Source organism: Diachasma alloeum, unplaced genomic scaffold (genome assembly GCF_001412515.2).
Source record: "Diachasma alloeum isolate Michigan unplaced genomic scaffold, Dall2.0 Dall_scaffold_00425, whole genome shotgun sequence".
NCBI classification, from domain to species: domain Eukaryota; kingdom Metazoa; phylum Arthropoda; class Insecta; order Hymenoptera; family Braconidae; genus Diachasma; species Diachasma alloeum.
Window position 1 is genome coordinate 296,114 of NW_021680564.1, and position 19,921 is coordinate 316,034.

The 19,921-nt window shown below is 36.6% G+C and overlaps 1 protein-coding gene across 1 annotated transcript in view; it reads right to left on the minus strand.

The window, feature by feature from the left end:
- LOC107042153 (histone-lysine N-methyltransferase Su(var)3-9) overlaps positions 1–19,921 on the minus strand; it is a 147,871-nt gene that overhangs the window by 107,184 nt on the left and 20,766 nt on the right. Inside the window, 2 exon segments of the mRNA XM_029126404.1 lie at positions 5,034–5,263; positions 5,822–5,980. Coding sequence (XP_028982237.1) covers positions 5,034–5,263; positions 5,822–5,980 — 389 coding nt within the window.

A 19,921-nucleotide genomic window follows, 5' to 3' on the forward strand; every position in this document is an offset into this window, starting at 1 on the left:
TGTTTAAAAAGATCGATATTACGAGTATCGATATTTTCCAAGGCGACACTTTGTGGTATCGATACCAAGTAATCTGCTTCGATACGATACTGAGTATCGATATTTTTTTGGGTATCGGGAAACACTACTTGACCACGAGTCAACCTTGGCTTGACCACGGGTCCACCTTGGCTTGACCATGGGTCAACCTTGGCTTGACCATGGGTCAATCTTGGCTTGATCGTGGATCAGCCTTGGCTTGACCATGGGTCGCCCTCGGCTTGACCATGGGTCGACCTTGGCTTAACCATGGATCAACCTTGGTTTGACCACGGGTCAAATTTGGGCTGACTATGGGTCAACCTTGGGTTGACTGTGGGTCAACCTTGGCTTGATCGCGGGACCTGTTGATTAAATCTTGATTTAACCTTGACGAAACCTTGGTTAAACCCTGATTAAGCCGCGATTAAACTCATTAAACCTCGATTAAATGCTTTTTAGGCTATAATTTCAAAACAAATGATTTGATCGCCGCTACCTTCGAACTCGACTGATATAACATCCAAAAGAATATTTTAAGCCATAATTGAAAAGATTTCGACGATTATTTTTCCAACTCAAATATCGGGCAATATAATTGGCCCATTCGATATCACGTGGTACAAACAACAGGGTTTTCAACTGATAATTTTGTCTGGTAGTTGCTATATAAGAAACAAAACATTATGCAGTCGAATTAACACCTCGTCAAGCTGACAGATTGAATTCAGTTGTGGTAATCCGACGATTTTTATTCGAAATGAGTAGATTCGGAGTTCATTCCCTGAAAACCATTGATGAAAAAGTAAAGGGGAATATTCCTGTCAATACGGAGAAAACGAAGAAGACAATTTGGAATCAATTTACCAGTTTTTGTGATGAGAGAAACTACACATTGAGTGCTGACACACACATTGAATGTTGTTGTGTTAATTATACAATTTTCGTTTCTCAATTGTGAGTTTCGTCTCATGGTCCAATTATATTGCCCGACATTTGGATTGGAAAAATAATCCCCCGAATACCACACGAGCTTCAAAATTAATCGGGCATTTTCCTCAAGGTTCCCTGCATACAAACCAAGTCGTCAAGTTTTTCAGGAAAAATCACTCGTGCTTCGCACTCGTGATTTTTTAACCTGAAAAACTTGACTCCTTCGTTTGTTTGCAACGAACCTATGAAGCCCTTGTGGTATTACAAGTGATTATTTTTTGAATGATCGTCGAAAAACTAAATTTGAAAAAAAACTCAAATACGTACATACATACATATATACGGACATGATCTAAAAACTGCATGATATTCGAACTCCTAAGACCAAAATTACTCATCCTGGCACAAAAAATGAAAATTTCAGATTTGACGAATACATCAGGGGTTCCATTTGGAAGCAAAAAATCTAACTCAACTTTCACCAAAATTTTCAAGCAGATTGAGAGAATAAAGAATAAAAAATCCTATTTTCATGAATAAAAAAATTCAACTTTCAATTCCCAATAAAGGTGAGAGTAGATTGTGAGACAATTGAGAATCAAAAATCCAACTCCTAATTTTCAAAAAAATTGAGTCGATTGAAAGACAATAGAGAATAAAAAATGCAACTGTCAACTATTACAAAAATCGAGAATAGATTCAGAGATAGTCAAGAATCAAAATTCCAAAATAAAATGTTCAATTCAGAAAAAAGTTGATTGAAATTGAAGAAATCACTAAAAACAACAAATCCAATTGTCTTTTTTAACCCGTCACTAGGCGCGCTATGAGCGATTCCCTCACAACAATTTTCACTCCATAGGAAATATACCCTAAAGCGCAAATCTTTTGCTGAATTTTTTTTTATGCCTCAAGTAACTTTTAGTTAACTCTCGTGGTGATAAAAGTCGTCTATTGATCAGGGTTGAGTAGAAAAATAATATTTTCTTCAGCACGGTCGAAATTTTCCACGTGTTACGGAAAGAAATAGGGTTTTTTACTGAAATAGGGTTTTTTACTGAAATAGGGTTTTTTACTGAATAATTTTCTCTATTCAGCATCCCCTCCCTATCCGCATCCCTCATTTTGTTAACCCATACCATACCATTCATGTAAATTATATGTTGTAGCCCCCGGGCTGATGCTATGTCAAAAAAACCCTTATAGTTGTATGAACTTGTAAATAATTGTTGACTCGTTTGTAAAATTTCTATCCACGTTAATAAATCTCGTTTAATCTTAAAAAAAAAAAAATCCACGTGTTACGGGTATGGGACTCGTGCCGCAGAACGCCGAACAGCACCGCCTATGGCGCTATTTGGCTCTATTAATACGAGAAGCCGATGAGCGATTCCCTTATCGCGCGTCTCAAGAACGGTGGTGGAACCACGCGCCTACTGACAGGTTAAAAAAAGTCGATAGTAAAGAGATCGGTTTGCATAAAATATATTTTTGGCCTCGTCACTCCGACTCTCAACTGACTCTCAATTTTCTCTCAAACACAGGAAATTATGAAAGTTCAACTATCAACTTGGTCCGCTAAGGATATCCCTATAATTTTCTCGAAAACCGGAGAATTTTCCTATAATTTTCTCGAAAACCTAAGAATTTTCTAGAACGTACTCAAACACCTTAAAATTTCCTCGATTTTTTTTTTGAAAATTCGAGATATTGTACAGGGGAGGATAGGGCAATATTTCCACCAGATTTAAATAATGAGTTGAATTTGATCAAATCTACTCTTCCGACTTCATTTGAAGATTATAAAAACCAACACATTCTTATGAAACTGCGTCGTAATAAGAAAAGAACAGGGTAAAATGGACATCTCGATTTCTTCCTCAATTTTTCATGTTTCAACAATTTTAATTTTTCAAATTGAAAAAAAAAAACTTATTTTTGACGTTCATCGTGGTGGGTGGTAAATCAAATTTTTTCTTGCTCATTCATCCTCCTCTCCGCCTATTGTTTTATGATGATTTTCTCTGTGAGTAGAAAAGTAGCCATCTTACAAATTTCGCAAATGAACAAAAGGTCAGATGTGTAGGGCGTGCAATTGATCATTGAAAAAAAATTAATAATTTCAAAGTTATTTCAAGAGTAAAACAGGAAATTCAAAGCTACTTTATATTTCAAACTTCAATGGAAAATTTAAGAGAGTCGAAGTTTGTTTGTTAATATCTTTCCCAACTCTAATTCTTCTTTATACAAAGATACCGACACGATTCTGTTGGAAAATGTCCTTTAAAAATTTTCTTTATTTTGGAATAGGACCACATTTTTCGGATGTCTATTTTACCCCACTCTTGAATAATTTCTAAGTTGTGGACTTTTCCAAGAAGCAATTTTTAAAAATCAATTATTGAAAATGTTTTGAGTGTTCATTTTAGTCCCGTCCATACAGATTTATCAGGTGTCCATAATGCCCAATGAATCAATTTTTAAAATTTGGAATTTTGAAAAAACAAAATTTTCTCGCCAATTTTTGAGTGTCCATTTTATTTCAGTTGTCCATATCACCTCGCCCCCTCTAATTTTTTCAAAAACCGAAGAATTTTCCTAGAATTTTCTCGACAACCTAAGAATTATCTACAACTGTCTCGAAAACCCAAGTTTTTTCTGGAATTTTCTAGAAAACTGAAGAATTTCTTCGAACGTGCTCGGACACCCTACAATTTCCTCGAATTTTGTTTGAAAACTCTAAATATCCTTGTAATTTTTTCGAAAACTGGAGAACTTTTAAGAATTTTCTCAGAAACCGGAGAATTCTCTCGAAAATCGGAAATATTTCTCGAAAACTTCATAGGAAACATGAGAAGATCTACCGGAAAAAATAAACACGAACAGAATAAGAAACAAAAACTGCGGGGCCCCTTCCAAGCCCCACTTTTATATGTCACCCTGGTTTCCTGCCATTCCCGCAGTTACCGACATAGGTATGGTCGAGATAAAGCTTCTTGCTTTGACCGCAAACTGGGGGGGGGCGTAAAATCGCCACTCAGGAAAAAAACCCCTCCATCCGGGCCTTAAAACAAAAATTGTCGAAGTGCTTTGGCAGTGTGAAATATCCTTGAACTAGTTGAAATATTCTCATCAGTGAAAAAAATTATTCGTTATCATTTCTATTAACTGGATGATATTACTGATATGTTACAGTTATTTATATGATTATTGTAAAGTTTTGTAAGTCGATTTATCTCATGTTAATAACACGTCTCCTTAGAATGAGTAATTTCAAAGAGATTTGAAAGGGGTTCTTGGTGAATTCATACCACAAAAAAAAGAAAAAATAAGAATAAGAAAATTTCCCGATAAAGACGACAATTCAGTGGAAGGTAAATACGAACTGTATTTCCACAAAAAAAGTCACAAAACAATTACATCAGAACCAATCCCACATGCCATTATTTTCACATAATATAAAAGTTGAAACGAATGAATTGATTTTGGAATGAATTATCATGGTATAAGTTCATAGGATGAATCATCTTGAGATGAATTAACCGGATATCATTTGAGAAGAAAACTGGAGACTTTTTGGTTGAACAAAATCGCATCAACTGTTCGAAACGTAATGTCTCGATAATCATCTCACAAATTCCTCGTTTATAAAATTATTGGGTAATTGAATTGTCGAATATGATGACTAGACTTATCTCACTCAGTTAAGTTACGAAAATATCTTACACATGAGAAATTCTTTCTCTCGATTTAAAGCTAAAATCCTTCGTTCAAAACTGCATGAATGAGTGGAGAAATCTTATGAGCCTACTTATACTTTCTGTTGATCACCAAATTATCTTTCCATAATTTGTCCTTCAACTTCTCGTTTATGAGATAATTCCATAATCAAAATAAATGTTATATTTAATTGAGTACGTTTTAACAGTTTGTCCTACAATTTATGGATTGCACGACGAAAGGGAACAAACTAAATGCTTGTCTCTGAAATTTTTTTCACACAGAAAATGTTCTATCCGTCAGAATATAATTAATAAATTTTTTAAATTGTGAGGAAAATGAAGCAAGAAAATGAGTCTTACCTTAAGAACACCTTTTAAAATACTTCCACCAGCAACCCCTCCCTTCAGATCATCAACTTCGCAACCAGGCTTGTTAACATCAAAAGATCGAATGACAATTAGTCTCGGCTCAGACGTGAAGTCCCTCATGGGGACTGGAATTTTCGTGGTGATATACTCGCAGAGGACCTCAATGTTGTATTTCAGTTGTGCAGAGATTGGGATCACTGGAGCTCCCTCAGCAACGGTACCTGTTGCGGAATCCCAAAACAACATGGAATGTAATGCACCACTATCTCCCAGCAACTATGAGCATTGTTAACGAAAGTCAAAGAACATTCTTTGATGGGGTTCATAGAATTCTGTGGAAAATTTTTTGTTCGAAGTGATAAACGTTGCCTTAAATTCATTTTGCGAAGAATAATATCCAATATTGACCATGGCTGCCTCGATTTAAAGCATTATGAGAATGCTTATCAGCCAATTTAGAAAAGCAACAGTTCTCAGACTGAGATATTAAGAAGTACGAGAGAAGGTCAAGTCCGACTCAAATTTGGCGGCCAGTTAACCCGTGAAGTTTACACAAGAAAAAAGTGTTTAAATAGTTAACAAAAAAATTCAAAAATGCAATTAGAAGATTTCAAGACAATTTATGTACGCATCAGAAAAAAAGATCAAATCGAGAAATTTCAACAAGTTTTCAGATTTCCACAACAATTCCATGACTTTTCCAGCCTATACGAATGCCCTGACATTTCCAGGTTGTCCACAATTCCAGGCTCACTGGACACCCTACAGCGCCAACTCACCTTGAACAAACTTGAGAATCTGTTCGTACTGCTCTTTAGCCTGTCCTTCCTTCACCAAATCAATTTTATTTTGCAGGATGACGATATGTTTGAGCTTCATGATCTCAATAGCAGCCAAATGCTCCGATGTTTGCGGCTGTGGGCATGATTCATTCCCAGCTAAACAGTATAGAAATACCTACATTAGAAATTCTCCATACGACGCAAGAAGATTCCATCATGAACATGTCACAGGGTTACTGTGACACTTAGTTATTTTTACTAATGAGTTAGCAATATCGTTTCGAATGGAAATTTTACAAATTATTTTCTCATCGTTAATCGTTTCATATTATTATATTCAAATGGATTATATTCCTTTTTTAATCATTCCTGTCAGATTTTCAACTCATTTACAACTACTGCAGAGAATGGCACTGAAAACCTTTTTTTAGGTGGCCGAAGTTTTCTTCCCCGTTGAAAAATTCCAGGAAATTTTTCCTCGTCAATTTTTCCCCGGCGACTTTTTCCCTTGTAAATGTTGTGAGATTATAGGTATTAATGAATGAACGTTGATTTTGTGCTCAATTTCAGCCCAATCGATCCAGCCGTTTTTGAGAAACCGCCATTTGTTTCTAAATCGTTTTTCGCAGATATCTCAAAAAATACTCAACCGATTTCTGTCTATTTTTTCAAAATATTCATCTCGATGTTTTCTATCTCAATCAATCAAAATATGCATACTCGTTCATACAAAGTTTCTGAGATATTTCCATTTTTCGGTTTTCCACTCAAAATCCTTGTTAGCACTCTCATCTTTGCAAAAATCGACATATTAATTTGAAATTTGGCACGAAGTTTCCTCGCTGCACCAGAATGTTTCGTATTAAAACCATAACTAACCCACACCCATACGGAGAAAAAACTGCCAGAAAAATTACTATGCTGTTGAGTTCGATTAATTTGGTGTTTATTTTATGGAATAAAATAAACTCCAAATTCTTCTACCTTATGCAAAATAATATTTTTGTTTAGTTGTGGATTCTTGCCTTTGAAGTGTTTAACACACCTGTCTAGTTGTGAGGGATGAGGGTAATTTTTAGAAGAAATTTAAGAAAAGTTATTATTTAACCAAGATTACATTGGTTTTATTCAAAATTATCCTCGTGATCAAATACACGAGGTGGTTGTATTTTAATGAAAATGCCTTTATCTAATCAACCCCGGTTCGAGGGAGGGAGAGATTCCTACTTTCAGCCAGATAAGGGTGATTATGAAGTACTCACTCTGTTGAAACCACTCTTTTCCAGAGTAAACTTACTGAATTTTGGCCTAATGTTCCAAGTTATGTACAACTGATACACATTTAATTTTACGGAAAGTTAAAAGTTAATTTTTGGCTTACTGTGTGAGAAAACTTTTCACTGAAATTTTGAACAAGTAATTTTGCACCTTGTTAACCGATTTCGCGGAAAAGTTTGATTTCAGTTTATTACGGGAGTTAACCACTACGAAGATATACGTACTTGTGATAAAAAAATATTATCCCGATACTCGGATAATCGAAGTAAACGCCGGGCAGAGAATTTAAACTGATTCCGGATCGGGTACTCGATAATCGCGAGGAGTCCGCCCCTTTGTCTGCTCACTTTCCAAGCTAGGACAAGACGGACTCTTGTTCCGGGTTTATTCAGGTTCATCGTGGTTAACGCCCGGTGATTACCGAAATTGAGTTCTTTTCCGAGGTGGCGTGATGCTGACTTCGCATCATTTCGAAATTCGATGTCAGGCTCATCGCATTCCGTGGATGAAACCGTGTTTGCAACTGCCAAATCGTGAGGTTTTATTCCTTCGATTTGCTAGAGTAATTCTTAATTTTTTTTTTTTAATTGATAATTATTCTCAAACATAACAATGCTAAGACAGTAAAATGGATTATTTTTCACAGACCAGAAAAAATTCCCGTATCAGCACCCGAAATACAATAATCTTTCGGGGTAAATCCGAGAAAAATTCTTGAAGCACAGCAAGAATTTCAGTGCTTGCACGTGAAATCTTCCGGGTCCATCAAAAAGAAGCCATTTGACCATGTTAACACAGTGATTTTTCTGGTATTTCTTTCTCCGTGCATATCAGTTTGAACGTTGGGAAAAAAACTCGCAATATCGAAACTGTTACGATAAAGTGAAAAAATTCAAATAAAAAAGTGAACAAAAAATATAATTAAAGAAAAAGTGCACGGCCATCATGAAGAAAGAACTAAAAATTGGAATAAAGAGTAATTAAAAACAAATAAGAATTTTAAAGTAATTTTGGAAAGTAATTTCGGAGTCTGGGAAGGGAAGACTTTATCTCGTCAGGTTTTCCCCTAACTTAGGTCTTCCTCAAACCTTTAGCAAATGTGAACAGAGGTTGGAAAGAGTTTGAATGGGGGAACAAGAAAGGCATAAAGTGCAAAACTGGGGAGAAATATCCGAGAGTGAAAAAAATTTATTATGTTGAAACCAGTCTATTTTGATAAAAAGATGTTCAGAAATTGTGTACTTCAAGGAAATGATGGATGTTACATTGAATACAGATGAATTGATGCTGTGCTCAAATATGTGTTCGATTAAATATTTTCCAGGGAAATTGTAAATGGGTTTTTTTCTTGGGGACATGGGAATTTTTCTTCAGAAAAATTTTTTGGCGGAAAAAATTTCCAGGGATTTTTTTCCGGCAGATTTTTCACTGGGAAAAAAATCGGGAACCTTTTTCTTATACATATATAATTGAATGAATTTAAAATATAATATTTGAAGAAACCGCCAGGACACAGATTGTAAAAAAATCAGATATAGCTATCATTATCATGCAAGAACTCTGGCAAAGTGGCATTGCAATGAATATCTGAGCTACGAGTGAATCAATTTGAAGCATCATATTCACAGATATTACCGGAAAAGTGATTTAAAAAAATAGCAACTTACGAACGAACATTGCAATGGGTTTCATCTTCTAACTCGAATATAGAACATTCAAGCCATTTTTTGAACGGAAGAGTTCGATGAGTTTTGAACACCACGGGTTATTCAAGTAAGAATCTCCATCCGTTTCTCGTATATTCCATGCATGGAAAAACCGATTGTTAGCGTGAAAAAATTCATTATTTATTACCCATTAGGTGTGTAAAATTCTGGAATGACATAATCGAAACAATGATCCAAGATACCCAATTGTTAAGATAGACAATTTTATTTTCATCCAAAGTTCTTCAAAACATGTGTAGAAAAACTGTTACCAATTAAACTGTTACCCGTGAATTTTGTTCATGTAAAAAACAGACAATACGTTATTTGGGGATCAAATATCGAAAAAATGATTCGTAACTCTTCATATGCACTGTTTTGGAAAAATTTTAGGTAAATAAAGTTGATTATCTCAAAAATTGGGTATACTGGACCGCTTTTTCGACTACCGTATCGTTTTAGGCTTCTACACGCCTAGTGGACAGAAAACAATGATCAATTTTCCACTAATGAACAATTTTCAGATGTATGGAGCCCAGGGGAAACATGGACATCCTAACTTCAATAACCCGCGATGTTCAAACCCTACCGAAATCTTCCCTGATGCCATCAACGAATGGATTTAAAACTTTTTTTTAGTTACCGTCGAACAATCGGTTTTAAAGCGATGCGAAAATTTAAAAAAGCGTTATATAAATTAACACAGCTCGAGCGTAGCTATATGAGAGAATTCGCCAATTCTGTATATAAAAAATGGCCTCAAAATTTTGCAATTTTTTATTACTTTTATCGTAAAGTACACACCAAAAGAAGAAAAATGAACGCAAGCGGAGCTCTCTAACTAAATAATTGGCGGAGTTGTTGAAGATTCGATTTTTTTCTTCTAAAAACTTTTTTCCAATTCTAATTACGAGCCACTAAAACAATAAAAAAATTGAACCCATAGATTTTGTCGAAAATTTTCTGAGCTTTTCGAAAAAAATATGGTTTTTTATGTATCTATGTATTTTGGCATAGAAAATTGAAAAACAAAATTGCGACGGTCATTTGGGGTCGTTCCCTAACTTTTTTGTTTTTTTATTTTCTTCATTGTAAAGTTCAGGAAATGTCCTAACTAACACCTATTTTTAATTTTGGTGATCTGAAGAATTCAGAGGCGAAATGGAGAGAAGAACAAAAATTAGTTTTCCAAAAATATCTCGGAATCTGAAGTAGATAGAGAAATTTCGGTATAAATCTTTTTTATAGAGCAGAATGAAATGTATAAAAAGGTTTCTATGAAATGTTTTCCAGCTACCGTCAGATACCGATTCAGAGATATTCATTGAAAAATTATCTACAGATTCAGTTGCCAATAATTTCTTTTGCAATATCTCAAGATTAAAGCAAAATATCGCTTTTTGGCGAGAGCCTTTCTTGTAGGGAAAAATGAAAACTACCAATAAGATCGTTACAGAAATCTTTCTACCTCCTTTGCATTCCGAGATATTGTTCAAATACTCATTTTCGGATTTGACTAACACATCTTACTTCCTGTCTTCACTTCTGAATTGACTCCCCTGCTACGCTATGACATTCAGGAGATTTAATTTTTACTAATTAATGCTGCATAAATCAAAAATGGTCATGTTCCTGGAATTTATTTATCTTTCAAAATGGGTACATCGTGAGTATTCCATGCAGATTGCAAAAAATTGTTTTTTCGCTCAATTGAATTCGACGAATTTCTTCTTTCACTATACAAAGCATTGCTGGAATGAAGAAATACCATGCAGTCATTCATGTTGGAGACTATGAAATGTAAAGTCTACAGTGCAGATGAAACCTTTCGAGATATGAAATTGATGCTCAAAGGGTAATAAGGATTGAAGTTCCAACAAATTATGAACAATGAAAGAGGAAGTTCATTGAATTCAATTGAGTGATAAAGAAAGTAAAAGTCTCTTGTAATCTTTTATGATGGAACACCAACAATGTATCCAGAAAAATAACCTTCATTTTTATAATTTATTGAGCATTAATTGGTAAAAATTAAATTACCTGAGAATCATAAGCCAGCACAGAACTTAATTCAGAGATGAAGACATGAATTAAGTCCAAAGGTTGTTCAGTGGTAGTTTGTGATTCTTGTGGGACGGGTAAATCATCTTGATATCTAGATTCGGCGGCCACATCACACATGACAAATGACAGCGATATTTTCGATGAGTGGAATCCGAAGTATAGGTCCACAGTGAAAGTCGCAAACCGAGATCCGGTGGCTTGGCGCAGTGGGTAAGTTCATTGCCTCACATGCGAAAGGTTCCGAGTTCAAATCCCGGCCGGGTAGAATGGTGCGATCTAACCATTTAAAGTCTTGATCATCATCGCAGTATACCTTAACCGGGTCGAAGCACTGTAAAATAACGATAAAAAAAATCACAAACCAAAACATGAGCAAAGTGTATGGCATTGGATCAAGGCGCGTATCATACATTAACAGTGTGGTGACTGTGTCTCCACTACATCTCTGTCATTCAGACACGCACACAAATACACACTCAATTTTCCTCTTTAGACATTGGGCCAATTCCCCAATTTTCCTGTCGAGACATTGGGCCAATTCCCACATTAGAAATCCATTTCCGTATCACAAACCTCATGACCCGTTTATTGCCATAATCCTCCATGCATCCTAATCCCTCATCATCACCTGGCGTCCAAAATCCCTCGTCCGTCCGACTGGCGCCCGTGACGTCACGACGGAAATTCCCCCGCCGGGACCGCCGAGCCAATCACGGCTCACCGGCGGGAACTTACAGCGCCGAACCAATCGGAAGCCAGGATTTTACTCATCCCTTCTCCAAATTTTCCACCAATCACATCCTTGCACTCTCCTTAAATACCGCACACTTTCCACACTCATCATCAGTCAATCATCCACTCGACATTCACTCATCGCTCAACCACTGGACAACACATCAACAGAGAGGACAAGTCTTCTTACGACTAACTCTCCACTCTTGTAAATATTAACGTTTAAAAACTCAAATATATTTCGCTCAACGTTGGATCTCTGGAGTCGCCATTTAATAACCTGCTCACCTCCACAACAGTAACGGAAAGGAACCAAAAATAAAACTTAATAACGTGTTATTTGTTTCCGATTTCAACTCCAGCCTGATATCCAGAAGCACGCTGGACAAAGAAGGATACAAAATCCAAGCAAAGGATCGATGCATGAAAGTAGGTTTGGTACTTTTGGTCCAAAAACCATTCGTCCAAAATCACTCAGTCCAATCTCCCAAATCGTCCAAAAATCTTTTCGACCACCACAATAAACGTCCACTAATGAAAAAAAATAAAAATAAAAACTACTATATTCTAGCAATCAATGTACATGAATATTCTCAAGACATACATATATATATGGGATATTCTATGTAAACTCAGCCACCCCGGAATTTTTTGGTGCTCAGAATCTTGAATTAGCATGCTCCCAGTCAAGTACTACATAAGTACATACTTTCTCTAAATTTTCGCTCCTTTAACATTGTTTGGCCAGGACAAATAACTAAATCTAAAATTTTGGAAAAATCATATCTTGCGAACAAATTGGCCGATTTTGATGAATAAAAAAAGATATTTTTCGTTTTTTCATATACTTTTGGAATAAAAATACGACAGTACCACGAGGAAGAATAATGAGTCATTTTTCAAGTTTTTTGTTATTTAAATCCTTCTGTTATGCAGGGGCCATTCGAAAATCGAATAATTTTTTTTTTCTTCGATGAATAATGATATTACTCAACTTTTTAGGGGTATTTCAAAATGAGATAGCCATATGGAGATGAGAGAAAAATTTTTTTCTCATGAAAAATTAGATTTTCCGAATTTGGTTCCTGAAAAATGATGAATGCCTCATGAAAGGATGAGCGTGCAATTTTTCGGCATCATTTGAAGATGATATGCATAAGCAGTGATGGATAAAAAACGTTTTTTATAGAAAAAAGTTGAATTTATTGATTATTAACAGCTCTACTTAGGTAAACGACAATGAGAATTCGCAAAGTACCAAATATTTGATGAGTTTTTAGATCAACATGGAGTATATATCTGTTTGAAGTTTATAATTTGAAAAATAAACATTAAATTATCGAGAAAAAGCAATTTGAAATCGAACTTTTCTGAATCACAATGGCTATCTTAATGTACGTCATCCATTTCCTTTCTTCGCCTTTGGAAAAACTTCTCCCGTAGTCGCAGAAGAATATTTCTTAATCAATAATTCCTTTTCTCCCACAGGAATAAAGCCGTGATTTTTTTGTATCGCTGGAATCGCCATTGCACTGTCGAATCTTGTTTTCAACCGTTCTTTCATATCCTCGTGTTCCTGTTTAGTGTAGAAAAACACATCGAGATCCTTGAAATTATCCTTTGCCCACTGGAACAGGCAATCTGGAGTGAGAATAGGTTCACCATTAATAATTTGCAGACTTCTTCATCTTGCTTCCCTCTTCAAGACTGCGCCTACGCCATCGTATGCCGTCTTTCCTCTGCTTCAACTCCAAAATCATTTTTATACAACAAAAGATTAGCCATGTTATATCGATTCTTATAGTTCTGTCCAGCACCATCTGTAACATAGATCAATTTGTTTACGACAGCACAGACTTGTTGTATGTGTCGAATCAGAATCTGTTGCATTAAATGAACTGCAGTAGTATCGTGAACGAGACTGTCAGATAAGAGGACTAGACTTCTATGTCGAATATCATTGCCGTGGCGATAATAATACACCACAGGATGGGCAGTGCATTGATCATTGTTGCAATGGAACGATTTAGCAACGTCTTGAGCTACGAAAGGATAATTCTCCGAAAAATCGGCCTGCACTAGAATTTCACCCTCAATTAAATTCCCCTTTCGTTCTTTCACGAAAGCGTTTTGTTGTATGGCAATAAAATGATGAGATTTCAATACTTTCAATCTCTCACAAAGTACATCAACAAATTCATACGCTGGAAGTCTCTGGGTCTCTAATGTTGTTCTATCCACAGATTGCCAAGTCCTGAATTCTACACTTTCAATCACAGCATCGTGGAGTTCTTTCAGCTCGAGCGATAATCCTTCAACTCCAGGACAGTTTTTACACTCATCTAAGTGGCATTCAGGCGTTGGATTAGGGCACATGAGTCTTGCAAGACAGTCTTTATAGTCGGTAAGGGGACATGATGAGTTTTTAGTGAGAGTAGAAATGTTGATTGCATCCAACATCAGCTTACAATTTTGATGATAGGTACAGACACATACCACGTGCGTATCACTCGCTCCTGCCAATACACAGTGTTTCGGCCTCAAATCCGCAAACTTGCTGAATCCCACCGGAGACTCTGGATGAGCAATTTTATATTTCTCATGAAGATCATTCAAGTTCTCGAGGACCATCCGCTTCTGCATTATTTTCTTCACGTCGTTGATTCTGACTGACACTTTATCCTTCATCCCTGGCATCATCTGACTATTACTCTCATAAAAACTCCGGATCTTTTCTGTCCCTTTGGGCAATGATTTCCCAGCCTTCGCAACTGTTGAAGAAAATATTCCTCTCTGTTCTCGCAGTTGTTTTGCTCTCATAGCCATGTACCTTGTCGTACCAAATTCACGGCTCACCTTTCGCTCACTCCATGAAGATGGAGCAATAGTCAAGAGTTGAATACGTTCAGAATATTCTGTCATCGTATTGAATTTTTGCTTGAGTCCATCCAAATTGGATTTCTTCCAATTCCAATTCTCGTGGAGAAGGAAAATTTGCTGGAATGTTCCTATGGTGCTCTGTCTCCGAATCATCATCTGCTGTTGGAGCATCGTACTCCTCTGAAGCTTCGTTGAAAATCACATCCCCATCAGGATCAATTGAATGGAAGGAATTACCTGATCTCAAAGAACTCCCTGCGATATTGCTTGTAGAAATGTCTACTAGAAATGGTGTGGCACTGGACGAACGATCGGCTGGAACATTTGATGACGATGAAGAGACTTGCCGATTCGATGAAGATTCAAAGGGTAGTGATCCAGGAATGTAAGTCAAAGCTCTTTTCCTACAGGAGCTACATAGTTTTGCATTTTCTGGCAAGAATGGAAATGTCTGTCGTAGTCTTCCTGAGATTGAACGCAGGTCTTTTCCATTGTGACCTTTCTCCCCAGGAACTCGCATTGGATTTGCACATCTTTCGGCATGCAGCATCTTGTGGAATAGGAATGAATAACATTTCTGACCATTCAAAAAAAGGGAAAAAAATAATAACGATCGATTGAGTTTACAACTTCACTACTGAAATATTTTATACCATCACTTACCTTGATTAAAGTTGATGGAGAATAAATACAGGAGAATAACCGTCGGAGAATTTCTGTTAACGATACTGTAATGAACCGGGTGAGATGTTCAACACTCAAGTGTGTGATGAGGACTAATCAAACGGTTATTATTGAGGCAACTCTATGGTTCGTATAGAAACTGAATTCCGAGAAATCGGTTGTTTATTCTCACCCCTACTCGGAACCTTTGATTTCACTGCGCTTCCATTTTTTGTATCCATTGTCCAATGTTTGTGTACAGAAATCCCAAGGTCATTTCCAAAAGAAATGCGGACAACGTTTGATTTCTCGGAGTTCGAAACCCGATCGTCACCCATTGGGTTTCGAACCCGAATCATCGGATTAGAAATCGCTAGCCCTACCGACCGAGCTATCGTTGGCTTTCAATTTTTATTCAGTAGTAATACCCCGAGTGCTTCAAAGTTATCGGGTATTTTCCGATAACTTCGTTGAAAACAAACAAAAGTGTGAAGTTTTGTAGGTTTAAAAATCCCGAGCGCTTGCGCGAGATAATTTTGAAGCACGACGGGTATTTATCGGATTATTTTTCACGTACGGATTTTGGTCAGGAGTGTCGTTTACGCAACCTCAAAATGACATCCGAGAACAATTGAAGAGTTAGTACAAAATATCCGGAAAAATATATATGTGAGTACGAAATAACCGAAAAAATATATATTGTAAAATACGACACCGTTTAAATAATAAATTCGTTTATTAAATAAAATGGGGCGAAAAGAATAATAAAAGATACAAAAAGAAATGACACGTCCGCGGACTAAGAGCTAAGATAAAAAAGAATGATGATCGACAAAGAGACGATCATACATGAAGTTGGTTGAGGGAGAACAAGGGTAAATACGCAACACTACTCCCTCTTTTGAAAAGTTGTGGCCCCGACAACAACGCGCCTGTTAAAGGCAATTGTAGTGAAATTTCAGTTATTCATTAACTGAAATAATACTTCAATTATCTGGGGCCTTGAATCCAAGTCTCTTCCGAAAACCCAGACGGAAAATACAAGAAAGAGAGAAGGTCCGACACGAATTATTTTATAGTCTTCAAACAGATTCCTCTTCTTCTAATGGTCGCGTGGTTCAAGCTGTCTCTCGAGATTCTGCCAGAAGAATGGGAAGGAAGTTGTGGATTCAAATTAGGAAAAGAAAGGTTCGAAACGGCAGAATCAATCGTTCTAATTGGATTCGAAAGGTTACAAATCATAAGTAATAATTGATCTATTTGCATCAGGTATTAATTGTTGACAAGTATTCCATGGTAATACTTTGTCATCTTTAATCTTCCCGGGGATAAATAAAGAAATAAATCATCGAATCTTCTGAAATTGGTTGCGGCCGTGAACCAAAATCAGGATTATTAAAGTGATGCAAATACCTGGAAAGAGTAATTACTCATTAAATGGAGCAAGCCGATTAACATGAACGACTTTCGGCTTGGAATGGATGGATTTTTGAATCCGATAAATTACTTCGTTTAATTTATCTTTTACCACGAATGGACCCTTACGGCACTCATTCGCGTAATGTCCAGTATTTTCGCAAATAGTACAAATGATTTTCCGGCGATTATTTGAATTAAATCGATTAGAATTATCACGTGACCTGTTAGAAGTATCGAGTTATTGATTATTCGGATTGGGATTGGGATGTTGATTTTGTTTTTTACTGATGATGTTGTGCACAGCGTGCATTTCCAATGCCCGTNTATTCCAGTGGAAAGCAGACTTGAATCGGTGTGCTCGAAACTTGATGCTGTGACCAACACACTCGTGAAAGTTTTGAATATTCAGACCAACACGAGTGGCTGGATACTAGACAGCATCAAGGAAATGAGAAAAGAGATAAGCGAGATGAGAAACCGCCGGGATGACGGGCTCTCCCGTATCGATGACGGAACGGAGAGTCCGCTGAAGGCTGAAACTGAGGACCCTGGTAAAAAGGTGAGAAATGGGTCAGATTTACNAAAGAAATAAATCATCGAATCTTCTGAAATTGGTTGCGGCCGTGAACCAAAATCAGGATTATTAAAGTGATGCAAATACCTGGAAAGAGTAATTACTCATTAAATGGAGCAAGCCGATTAACATGAACGACTTTCGGCTTGGAATGGATGGATTTTTGAATCCGATAAATTACTTCGTTTAATTTATCTTTTACCACGAATGGACCCTTACGGCACTCATTCGCGTAATGTCCAGTATTTTCGCAAATAGTACAAATGATTTTCCGGCGATTATTTGAATTAAATCGATTAGAATTATCACGTGACCTGTTAGAAGTATCGAGTTATTGATTATTCGGATTGGGATTGGGATGTTGATTTTGTTTTTTACTGATGATGTTGTGCACAGCGTGCATTTCCAATGCCCGTTGAAGAACTAAATTCAAACTTTCAAAGTGTTCTAGGCGTAGAGCACTCTCAATCCGACCATTATTAAGCCCGTTGATAAATTGTTCGCACGCGATTTTATCTTCAATTATTTCGGGAGCGTCAAACTAAGCAAGACGTGTTAATTTTTCAACGTCTTCCGCGTAAGTTTTTAAATCCTCATTTTTTTGTNGGGGTCTGTACCGATGGTACAGTACCTACAGTCCTCAGCTAAACTTGGAGGTTTGCAGCCCCCAACTTATGAGCAATTAAAACTTGGTATGCANATAAATGATATACGCGGTAGAACTGCTGCTCCCCGAATCGAGAATTAAGGACATCTTTTACTTTATGAATGTCCGTTAAGTCGGAAACCGGAAGTGTCTCAACAATTGATTGAGATTTACCGCGAAGGGAAGAAAGTAGATATGAGGCAGCAATTCTACCTGATCATCCATTCTCACAAGCAATGACATCAAAACGTCGCTGATATTGCAACCAGGAAGTTGTACCATCATAATGAGGTAGTTTAATTAAGTTCTGTTTCGGTGTGGAAGGAACGAAATAAGGGTTTTGAGGAGGATTTGNTACTATAACCTAAAGGGCAAAGGAGATAACAAGTACTCGAAGCCCAAGACCAGTGCAAAGTCTAATAAGGAGGGNAGTAGATATGAGGCAGCAATTCTACCTGATCATCCATTCTCACAAGCAATGACATCAAAACGTCGCTGATATTGCAACCAGGAAGTTGTACCATCATAATGAGGTAGTTTAATTAAGTTCTGTTTCGGTGTGGAAGGAACGAAATAAGGGTTTTGAGGAGGATTTGTGAATGTAGTGTGAAGTTGATTAGAGTTTTGGTTGAATGTGTTTGAATGTTGTAAGAATGGTGTGTTAGGACGAGGTGAAATCGACTTATCTGTTAAAACTTCCATGATTTCATTCCTCATGTTTTGAACGTCTCTTTTCACCGCGTTCTCGATGGCTTGGCTAACTGCAGATTGAAATTGATTCTGAAGCGTCGTTGACAGATGCGTCATCATATCCGAAGAATTTTTGGTCAAATAATCCATTATTTGATGGTTATTCGCCTGATTGGAGTTGTCCACCAAATTCTTCGTATCCGTTTGCAATTCCATCTTCATGTGTTGTCCATATTGATCCAGAAATTCGGACAACTGGAGCTGCAGGTCTCCCACCGCTGACCGAACTTCTTCCTGGATACCGAGTTGTATCCCTGTGATATCCTCAGCATCCATGAATGTGGAATTTGAATTCCGGTGAGAGGTTCGAAGACGATTTTTCGAACTTTCCACAATTCCAAAAAAATAATCGCGACACTGCTGACATCAATGTAAAATACGACACCGTTTAAATAATAAATTCGTTTATTAAATAAAATGGGGCGAAAAGAATAATTGATAGAAGATACAAAAAGAAATGACACGTCCGCGGATTAAGAGCTAAGATGAAAAAGAATGATGATCGACAAAGAGACGATCGTACATGAAGTTGGGTGAGGGAAAAAAAGGGTAAATACGCAACAATATGTTAGTGCGAATTATCCGAAATAAAACTTCCTCCAGCTTGTCATTTGTTATCAAATGCTGCATTCTGATTGGTCCTGACTGTCCAAAATCCGTACGTGGAAAAATAATCATCATGATAAGTGAAAAATCATGTGAATTCAAGCAATTAACGCTATTACGAAAGATATTGGGCATGTCTGCCAGGTACAAGAGTGAAGTTATGGGGGTAAAAGTTTGAAACAATGTTAGACTCATATCGTAGTTGACTTTAAAAATGCCAATGTTCTATTCCGAAATACAAAAAAAATCCAGGGTAGCTGAATTGGAGGTCCATGTATGATCGGAAAATCGAATTTTCCATGGAATTTTTTTCTTTTTCTCATCTCCATATGGCTATCCCATTTTGAAATACCCCGGAAAAGTTGAGGAATATCATCATCCATCGAAGAAAAAAAAATTATTCGATTTTCGAATGGCCCCAGCGAAACAGGGATTAAAATAACTAAAAACTTGAAAAATGGCTTAGTATTCGTCCTCGTGGTACTGTTGTATTTTTAGTCCCAAAGTATATAAAAAAACGAAAAAAATCTTTTTTTATTTATTAAAATCGGCCAATTTGTTCGCAAGATATGATTTTTCAAAAATTTGAGCTTTTGTCATTTATCCTGGCTAAACAATTCATGTTAAAGGAGCGAAAATTTAGATAAAGTATGTACTCATGTGGTACTTGACTGGGAGCATGCTAATGCAGGATTCTGAGAACCAAAAAAATCCAGGGTGGCTGAGTTGATATGTAATGTCCCATATATATATATATATATATATATATATATATATAT